The following is a 9679-nucleotide window of genomic DNA, read 5'->3' on the forward strand; positions in this document are numbered from 1 at the left end:
GGTTTCTGATTGCATATCCAATCAGGAGTTTCCACACTGTCCTAAGCATATGTAAACAATATTAAGCATATATAAACTATGCATATTTTCGGGCTCGGGGTCTTTCGCTTTAACAATTAACCCAACAATAAACGTTTGTGGAAGAAGTCTATTGTCGCGTCTCTTCCTTGCTGGCGGGGGAGTGGACAGCGACAATTCAGATACTGACTTCTGCCATATGGAACATGGGGAAGAGACACCCATCCCCTGCAGTCTGCTCCACCAAGGTGGTGGAGACGGAGGCGCCTACCTGCAGGACACCATGTGTGGGCTCCTGAAGGCCATCCAAGGATGCTTTCGGTGCTGTCTTCACGATGTTGCTCAGATCAACCCCTGCAGAGAGGAAGATGGGACGAGTACTGGAGTCAAGTGACAACTATCCTTCCTCAAGTCCCCCCAGGCAGGAGGTCCTTGCTGGAGGATTTCCTTCCAGGGTTCTTCCCAGTATTGCCCAGTCACAGGCTACTAGCAAGGCCACAGATGCTGTCTCTGAATAGTGAAGTAACAGCTCTTACCTGCAGGCAGATGGAAAGGGGACCCCACGGAGCCTTTCTCTTGGATCCTGCCTCCTAAGGCCTCAAAGACATCCCCTCTGCGGTAAGTATTTTGTGCATGTGTATGTGCCTGTGTATGTGTGGCTTAGGAGAATTTTGTGGGTTTTTTTGTTTTGTTTTTGAGACAGAATCAATGTAGCCCACGCTGGCCTTGAACTCACTATGTAGCCCAGGCTACCTCAAACTTATAGAGCTCTACCTTCTCACATCTCCCAGATTTTGGGACGATGGGAGTGTTTTCAGATAGTCTTGTTATAAAGCCCAGGCTGACCTCAAGTTCACAGTAACCCTCCTACCTCAGCCTCCCGAGCACTGGCTCAGCAGGTGGTGCTGATGAGCGCTTATTTCCCAACATTAGGGAACAGGCAGAAAGAACAGCATATCTGATACTCGTTAGCTACATAATGAGTTAAGAGGTTGGCCTAGGCTATATGAAACAAATAAACAAACAAAACCCAGTAACAAGGATGAAGAGTTGGAACCAGGCTTTTGCTCCTGGGCTAAGCCTTGTTAGGTACTATGTGTGTGTTTGTATGTGATGTGTCTGTGTTGTTCATGTGTTAACGTGTATGGATGGTCATGTGGGCAATACTCATGTGCAGGGGTGATGGAGGCCTAGACCCAAACTCAAGTATCATTCCTCAGAAGCATACTCATTTCTTTTATTTTTTATTTAAACATTTATTTATTGTTATATGTAAGTACACTGTAGCTGTCTTCAGACACTCCAGAAGAGGGCATCGGATCGCATTGTGGATGGTTGTGAGCCACCATGTGGTTGCTGGGAATTGAACTCAGGACCTTAGGAAGAGCAGTCAGTGCTCTCACCCTCTGAGTCATCTCACCGGCCCACATACTCATTTCTGAGACAGGGTCTCAGTGGAACCTGAGGCTCACTAATTAGGCTGAGCTGCAAACCAGCAAACCCCTATAATCTATCTGTCCCCACCTCAGTGCTGGGATTACGGACATACCTTACTGCACATGTAGTGGTTGGCTGTGTGTCAACCTGAAGAAGTTAGAGTCATCAGAGGAGGGAATCTCAGTTGAAGAAATGCCTCCATGAGATCGAGCTGTAAGGCATTTTCTTCTAAGAGATTGATGGGGGAGGGCCCAGCCCACTGTGGGTGGTGTCATCCCTGGGCAGATGGTCCTGGATTCTATAAGAAAGCAGGCTACGCAGCACTTGTCCATGGCTTCTGCATCAGCTCCTGCCTCAGGGCTGGTGTCCCGCTTGAGTTCCTGTCCTGACTTCCCTCAGTGACAAATTTCAGAGTGGACTTGTAAGCCGGATAAAACCGGTCCTCCCTAGTTGCTTCCTGCTCCTGCTGATTCCAGCAACAGACATCCTAAGACGCCTGACAGTGGGGGAAGCACGCCTTTAAGCCCAGCACTCAGTAGGCAGAGGCAAGTGGATCTCTATGAGTTCCAGGATAGCCAGAGCCACACAGAGAAACCCTGTCTTGAAAATCCACAAAAAAGACATGCACACCCCCAAAAAATCAAATATACCTCTTTATGGCTTGCTTTTTACATGGGTTTTGGATCAAACTCAAGGCAAACTCAGCAAGTATTTTAGCAAGTGAGCTACCTCTCCAGTCATGTTCCCAGAGTTACCTGATTGTCATCTAGGGCATGCATTTGTGTGTCCTAGAGGCAGGGCCTTGTCTTTCCTCCCTTCCGGGTGGCTTCACTGGGCCCACATACAGAGAGTGAGGCATAGACAGGAATGGGCTTGCTGATGCCAAGCGCCCTGGCTCAAAGGGCCTGCTGCACGTGTGCTCACTCATCCTGAGCTTCTGCTCCTGTCAAGTGGCTCAAGGTCTCTAAACCCTTCCATTGCCACCACCATCACTCAGCAGCCCTACCACCTGTGGTCCTCCCTGACTCTCATGACTGACTCCTGGACACCATGTGGCTTTGTGGCTGAGGACTGCCATGCCTTTTTTATCTTGAGGTGAAATGGGATGCTGGTGACAAGATGGAGACAGGCAGCAGGGATGAGGTCAACAGCATGTCACTACCGTGTTAGGCTGAGGGCTGTGGCCTCTAAGAGCCAGTACTGAAGTCACTGCCCTACCTTGTGATTCAAACTGCTCCACGGCCTCTCGAATGGCATCCTCAGTGCCCATCTCAAATTCCTCAATGTTCTCCTGTACTGCCGCATCAAAGGTTTCCTGGGTGATGCGCTTGGAAGCCATCGCTGCCTGTTGAGTGGAAAGGAACTTTTGGTTAGGGGACAGCAGGCAACTGGGAGTCTGCTACCTTAGAAATCCCAGCACAGGGTAGGGCAGAGGCACAAGGCTCCTGGCCAGGAGGAGACCAGTCTGGACTACATAGAGAGACACTATCTCAAAAAGTCGAAGAGATAAAAGAAAAAGGCCAACTGGTGAGATAGCTCTGAGGGTAAAGCCTTGCTCCCAAGCCTCAGGGGCCTAAGTTCAGTCTTAAGAACAACCACGGCAGAGCCTGGACTCCTGAAATTTGTCTTCTTCCTTGTGTAGGCAGGCTGGTGCATTTGCATGCCCACACATAGAAAATAATAAAACTTAAATAAAAAAAGAAAGAAGAAAGGGGCACTTAGGGTACTGTCTACCAGCCCCAAACAACTATGAGAATGCCCTTCCCACCTACTGTGCCTGATCTATCTGCACAGAGCTCAGGCCCGCATCCCAGCACTGGGGAGCAGAGGCAGGTGGATATCTGGGATTTCAAGGCCAGCCTCATCCACATACAGAGTTCTAACCCAGACGAAGCTACACAGTGAGACCCTAACCCAAAACAAACAAGACAAAGGCAAACAAACAAACAAAAAATCCAGGCTACGTGAACCCTGGTCTCAACAAGCAATCCACCAAGATGAGGGAAAACAGGTGGTATTTGATTAAACACCAAGGCATAAACAAAATACAACAGATGACAGTGTTACTTGGCAGTGGGGGGTGGTGCCCAGGGTCTCACGCATGCTAGCAGGTTCCCCACCAAGCCTGATTATTCTACAACACTATTTTATTTAACTTTATTTAAATTGCATTTTATCCAGTTGCAAGTGTTGGCTTGCACGCTGTGTCACAGGCAGAGAACCGTCTGCAGCTCTCTTCAACATGGAGATCCTGGGGGTTGAACTCAGGTCCTTGAGCTTGGCAGCAAGCACCTTAGCTGCTGAGCCATCTCACTGAGCTGAGCACTGTTTTCTACTGCACAGCCCATAGCCAATGTTATCAGTTTTCTGTTCTTCACAAGTCTAGAATCACGAATGGGGTGTGGTAGCATGCAACTGTCATCTCAGCAGCAGAAGGGTGGGGAATTCAAGGGTACAAGAGATTGTCCAGACAACAAAAACGAAAATTCCAACCCTGAAGCTCACAAAGCCACAGGAGAAAGCTGACCCCCACAAGTCCTCTGATCTTTGTGAAGGCCACAGTACAAATGACACAAATGTAGCCACACTCTGGTTAGAGCCTTATGGTACAAGCCTGTGATCTCCAGCCCCAAGCCAGCCTGGGCTACAGAGTGAGACCCCGTGTAGAGGAACGAGTGTAACAGCTGAGGTGGTCCGTCAGCAGACGAAAGTGTGGTGCTCCATCATTACAACTGAGTTCAGTTTCAGCACACACATTTGGTAGTTCACAACTTGTGCATACATGTGAACACACAATAATGATGACGATGTTAAATAACATTGATAACAAATAATTTATTAATAATAATAGTTATTAAAGCATGAATGAAGGAGAGGCAGGCTAACCTCTGAACTGGAGGCCAGCACAGTTTACAGTACAAGTTCCTGGACAGCTAGGACAACACAGAGAAACCCTGTCTTGAAAAACAACAACAACAACAACAAAACAAAACACACTGATACCAGAACAATGGAGGCAGAAATGACAGACCTCTGTGAATTTCCGGTCAGTCTGATCTATGCAGTGAGACCCTCCTGACCCCCTCCCCTGTCCCGCCCCTCAAGTAAACAAAACCAGTCTAGTTCAAGCAGCCCTACTGTCACATGAAATAATTCCCTGTTTTTGTTTTTTTTTTAAGTTAGGGATTCATGTAGACCTGACTGACTGACCTTGATCTTCTAGTCTGCAAACACCCCCCTGGCTTATCTGTTGGTTTTGAGGTAGCGTCTGGTCTTGTAGCCTAGACTGGTATCAAACTCGCGGCAATCCTTCTGCCTCCGCTTCTCGAGTGCACTACAATGCCTGTTCTTTCTTTTGGCTGTTTTTATTGTGAAATATGGGCTGGCTACGTAGCCAAAGCCGGTCTAGAACTCATCAGTCCTTCTCTCTGTCTCCCTAGAGCAGTCATGACAGGTGCAGCAACCACGCCCGCTCCATCACTACTACAGGAACAGCAACACCAGCGTCCCCTGAACCCAGAGCCACACTGTCTTGAACCTCCTGTACTCCTGGCTCCACTGCAGCCGAACCCGTAGCAGGTGCTCTGGGGCACACAAGTGCAGCACGAATGAATAAAATGAATGAAAGAACTGCACGACAAGCAAGGCGAAGCATTTGCTTCCCCAGTATCTTTGGTACGATTCTCTCCTTCCCCCAAACCAAGTCCCCGAGAGTCGTGCAAACACCACCACCCCGACCCCGCGGCGCCCACTCCCCACTGCGCCAGCCACAGGCACAGGCGGCCGGTGCTCCTCACCCGGTCTACGCGGCCACGTGGGGAAAGGGTGGGGCTCGCAGCTGTCACCCGAGAATGCCTTTGGCTCCTTCGAGCCACCATATAAGCGCAAGCGCAGAGGCGCCGCCTCGCCTCGGCGTCCCTCCTTCGGCCCAGAGGCTCCTTCCCGGGGCAACAAGGGCGACCGCGAGCACAGGTAAGGCGAAGGGAGCCACAGAATACGCGTGGGCCTGAAACTCTGGCCGTCCTCTCAATGCTACTTCTAGGTGTCGCTTCCCCTCAAAAGAGAGTTTTCACCTAGGTACAATCGGCCTTGAGAAGTGAGCAGCGCGCCTGCGCGAAAGCGCCAAGACGGCTGCCCTCGACGCTTGCGCATGAGGACCTAGGCGGTGGCAGCCAGCGCCTGCGCACCAAGGCAAGGCAGCGGCTTGCGCCTGCGCGGCGCGGCGCTGCGGAAACCGTTGGCTCATTTGCATCTCCCCGCCTCGCCGGGCGGTGGATAAGGACCCCGAGGCGGCGGCGGCGGCGGCGGCGGCGGGGGCGGCACCGCACGCGGCAGGCTCGGGGTGAGCCCCGGGCCCTGGCGACCTGGGAGGGCGGGCCCGGGGTGGGAAGGACTCTGGGTGTCTCTAGGGCGAGCGCGCTCCTCCGGCCTGTCTGGCGGGTTCATTCATTACGCTTGAGCCCTCAGTCGGCCGGGCGAGCTGGGCGTAACGGCGAGCGGACTCCGGGCCTCCAGCTGCCGGGAACCGCTGCAGCCTCCGTGTCGGCCAGTGCGGTAGACGGGGAAACGGAGGTGCTGACGGATTAGGTACCTTCATTAAATTTCAGGACCAGCTGACCCGGAGGAGTCCCTGCTCTTAGATGACATAGAACAAGGGGCTTCCTATCGCTTCCCCAGGGTGTGGGGAAACGGGGTGATGGTTGTAGAAATGCCAGAAGGGAGGTTTACCTCTTGAAGTTAGAAGTGTTATAAGGCAGGCTGTCACTGATATAAATGCTGCCTTGGCTTTTTTGTACGTACAGAAAGTGCCCTCACAATGAATGTCCTGTTGGTCAGGCTCAAGATGAGAATGTCAGACCTCTTGGTTCAGTCCTTCAAGTCTGCTCTTCTCCCGTGTGTGAACATTTTTTCTTTCATTCCTTTTTTTTTTTTTTTTTTTTTTTAAGGCAAGGTTGCAAACTGACTATGATGCTCACCCCTGTAATCCCAGTTCCCAGGAGGCAGGGACAGGGTGGATTTTCCTTTCAATGCCAACCTTAGTGTGTATGTATGTATGTGTGTACACACACAAAGTTTGAGGCCAGCCAGAGGTGTTTAAGGAGATCATTTGGAATCCCTCCAACTCAACTATGCTATCAAAAAAAAAAAAAGTAAAAATAAAACTAAAGACTGGGTCTGCAGAACCTGGCAGTTCACACTGGCAGTCCTAATGCTTGGAAGGCAAAAGCGGGAGGGTCAGAGGTTTAGTGTATGTGCCAACGTGGGCTACTCTCATGTAGTTGCAAAAATCCAAACAACAACAAAACAAAACCCTCGTGCACACACAAAACTGGGTCTTGCTCTGTAGCCTAGGCTGGTTTGGAATAAACTAGGTAGCCCACACAGGTTTTAAACCTGCAGACCCGTTGCTCAGCCTCTTAAATAGCTGAGATTACATGCTTGTACCACTAGATCCTATCGTGTGTGTGTGTGTGTGTGTGTGTGTGTGTGTGTGTGTGAGAGAGAGAGAGAGAGAGAGAGAGAGAGGAGAGTGAGCGAGTGTATGTGTAGGCCAGAAGTTGATGTCTGGTTACTGATTTGCTAGTCTGGCTGATCACCAAGCTCCAGTGATCTTTCTTGTTCCTTGTCTTCATCAGAGATTACGGCACATGTGTCCTCATGCCCAGCTTTTTTCCTGCTTAATTTTGGGTATTTTTGGACACATGTTTGCCACAGCACATGTGTGGAAGTCAGAAGACAACTTGGCCAGTTTTGAACTCAGGCCATCTTGTTTGGCCCCTTACTGAAACCAGCTCAGCCCCCATTCCCCTTTTAAGATTTTATTTGTTAGTTGCCCAGTGTGGATGCTGGGTTCTGAACTGAGGCTCTCTGCAAGAACAGCAAGCACTCTTTTTTGTTTTGTTTTGTTTTGTTTTGTTTTGAGACAGGGTTTCTCTGTGTAGCCCTGGCTGTCCTGGAACTCACTTTGTAGACCAGGCTGGCCTCGAACTCAGAAATCCACCTGCCTCTGCCTCCCAAGTGCTGGGATTAAAGGCATGCGCCGAACAGCAAGCACTCTTAAACCCTGAGCCACCTCTCCAGTCCCTCAGGTCTTTTTATAGGTTCTCACTCTATTTTCTTGGTTGCCCTGGAACAGGAAATGGCATTGCCTCAGCTGGAATCACTGCCTGCAGCACCACGCCCAGCTCCCTCTCTCTGTGCTATAGGGACTCAGCTCTTGCTTGTGTTGCTGGAAGAAGCAAAAGAGTTCTTGTACTGAGACTAGGCCAGAGTGTCCGATTGCTAGCTTATTATCCTCCTGTGAGAATGTCACTCTCCCAGAGAGTTGTCAGAGGTGAAGAGCTCTGGGAAACCCTTCTCTAGGCCGTGAGTCTGAGTCGCCACACCTTTCCCAAATACTTTTTTCTAGGGTCATTCTTCCAGTTCTGTTACCCCGTTTTGGGTGGTGATTTTTGACCTGAGGCAAGCTGTCTTGATTAATGTGACTTCTCTCACTATAGGAGAAAAAAACATGGCAGCAAGGCGGATGGCGCAGGAATCTTTGGACAGCGTATTACAGGAGAAATCTAAACGGTATGGAGATTCCGAGGCTGTTGGTGAAGCTCTCCATCTTAAAGCTCAAGGTAAGTTAAGATGTTTGGCCTGTGCAGGAGGAGCTCTGTGGACTGTCATGCTTTGGGTGCAAGCTGAGCTGCTGGGATCCCTGCTGGATTTGTCAAGAAGAGATCATATTTTCTTGTGGCCCACTCACCAGCTATACAGAAGGTACTGTTGTCATTAAGTAGAGTTTGTCAGCCAAACATCCTCCTCACTAAAGAATTTGAGCATGGCCTTACTTGTGTGAAAGCACACACTCTGCCACTGACTATACCCCAGCCTCTGCAGAAGGGTTCAGTCAGGCTTGTGGCAAGTGCCTTTACTCACTGAGCCATCTACAAGCTGTCCCCCCCTTCCCCCCTTTTTTTTTTCAAGGCAGGGTTTCTTATGTAACCAGACCTGACTGACCTGGACTGGACTTGCTTTGTAGACCAGGCTGGCCTCCAACTCACAGAGATCCCTCTCCCTCTGCCTCCCGAGTGCTGGGATTAAAGGCCTGCGCCACCACGCCCGGCTAGCTATCCCCTTTTAAGACACTCCTCAGCCTCAGCAAACTGGCTGAACTGCGATCTTAGTTCTTTCAGGCATGTCAAAACCACGACTTGTGGATTGCTATGGAGTAGCCCTATACAAAACTATGTATGAACTTACGGAAAACATAAGACTTTGTTTTTTTTTTTTTTTTTTTCTTTTTTTAAGCTTGATTAGTTTTCCAGTGTAAACTTTAACTGTATAGATTACAACCTAACATTGCAATATCAAAAGATTGAACATCCCACGATACTCAAGTGCCACACATCACGTCTGTGTTTTCTGATGGGTGTCCAGCGACTCCTCTGAAAGAGGTCCAGACTCACAGGTCTAAACACTGCTCTATGTAGTTCGACCTGTCATGGAGCTTGCTGTGTAGACCAGGCTAGCCTTGAACTCAATGAAATTCTCCTGCCTTTGCCTCTCAAGTGCTGGGATTAAAAGCCTGACTAATCTCCTAGTTTTTGTTGTTTTGGGGTGGGGAGGGGGTGGGGGTGGAGACACAAGGTTACTCACTGAAGCTGAAGCTCCCTGGTTATTTCAGCTCCACTGGCTGGCCAGTGAGTTCCTAGTATCTCTAGTGCTGTGGCTGCAGCTTGTTCAGACATGGCTAGCCCTTCTGTGGGTGGTAGGAATTTGAACTTGCATGCACAGCAGGCATTCTTAACCACTGTGCTGTCTCCCTACACATCACATCTTAATTTCCTCAGGGAGACTAGTGAGGGCTTGTGTTCTGATACATAGTAAGGAGCATGAGGCAGCATGATCCCCGTGGGTTTGAGCTTGATGCTGCCTCGAAAAGAAAGAAAAAGGAAAACTGATTGGCAGAGAAACAGCAGGCCTTACAGAGTGCTGCACGGTTTTGGAACAAGGCTGTATGTCTTTGACTTCTGCTCGATCCCGGACATTTCTCTTTTCTGTAAACCTGGCATAGGAAATACATGATACAGCCATGATTCCTGCCTTTTTTTTTTTTTTTTTTTTTTTAAATTTTGTTTTTTTTTTTTTTTTTTAAATTTTGTTTTGCTTGTTTAATTGATTGTTTTTGTCTTCTGAGACAGGGTTTCTCTGTGTAGCCCTGGCTGTCCCAGAACTC

At 49.4% G+C, this 9679-nt stretch overlaps 2 protein-coding genes across 8 annotated transcripts in view; one reads left to right on the forward strand and one right to left on the reverse strand.

The window, feature by feature from the left end:
• Window positions 1-5558, reverse strand: part of Armc6 (armadillo repeat containing 6) — a 22494-nt gene extending 16936 nt beyond the window's left edge. Inside the window, exons 1-3 of the mRNA XM_021218816.2 lie at window positions 5253-5558; window positions 2674-2800; window positions 290-372 (exon numbers count right to left, since the gene is read on the reverse strand). Coding sequence (XP_021074475.1) covers window positions 290-372; window positions 2674-2800; window positions 5253-5333 — 291 coding nt within the window. The 5' untranslated portion in view covers window positions 5334-5558. The remainder of the gene's footprint in view (window positions 1-289; window positions 373-2673; window positions 2801-5252) is intronic.
• The window catches only part of Sugp2 (SURP and G-patch domain containing 2), a 30119-nt gene continuing 25797 nt past the window's right edge, over window positions 5358-9679 (forward strand). For 3 of the 7 annotated variants that reach the window (XM_029531793.1, XM_029531790.1, XM_021218814.2), the window contains exons 1-2: window positions 5367-5797; window positions 7956-8078. In XM_029531793.1, the coding sequence (XP_029387653.1) occupies window positions 7967-8078 (112 nt within the window). In that variant the 5' untranslated portion in view covers window positions 5367-5797; window positions 7956-7966. Of the gene's footprint in view, window positions 5798-7954; window positions 8079-8105; window positions 8221-9679 lie in introns of those variants that run through there. The other 4 variants (XM_029531791.1, XM_029531795.1, XM_029531794.1 and 1 more) reach the window with 3 other exon arrangements.

This window comes from Mus pahari, chromosome 19 (genome assembly GCF_900095145.1).
Source record: "Mus pahari chromosome 19, PAHARI_EIJ_v1.1, whole genome shotgun sequence".
Lineage (NCBI taxonomy): Eukaryota > Metazoa > Chordata > Mammalia > Rodentia > Muridae > Mus > Mus pahari.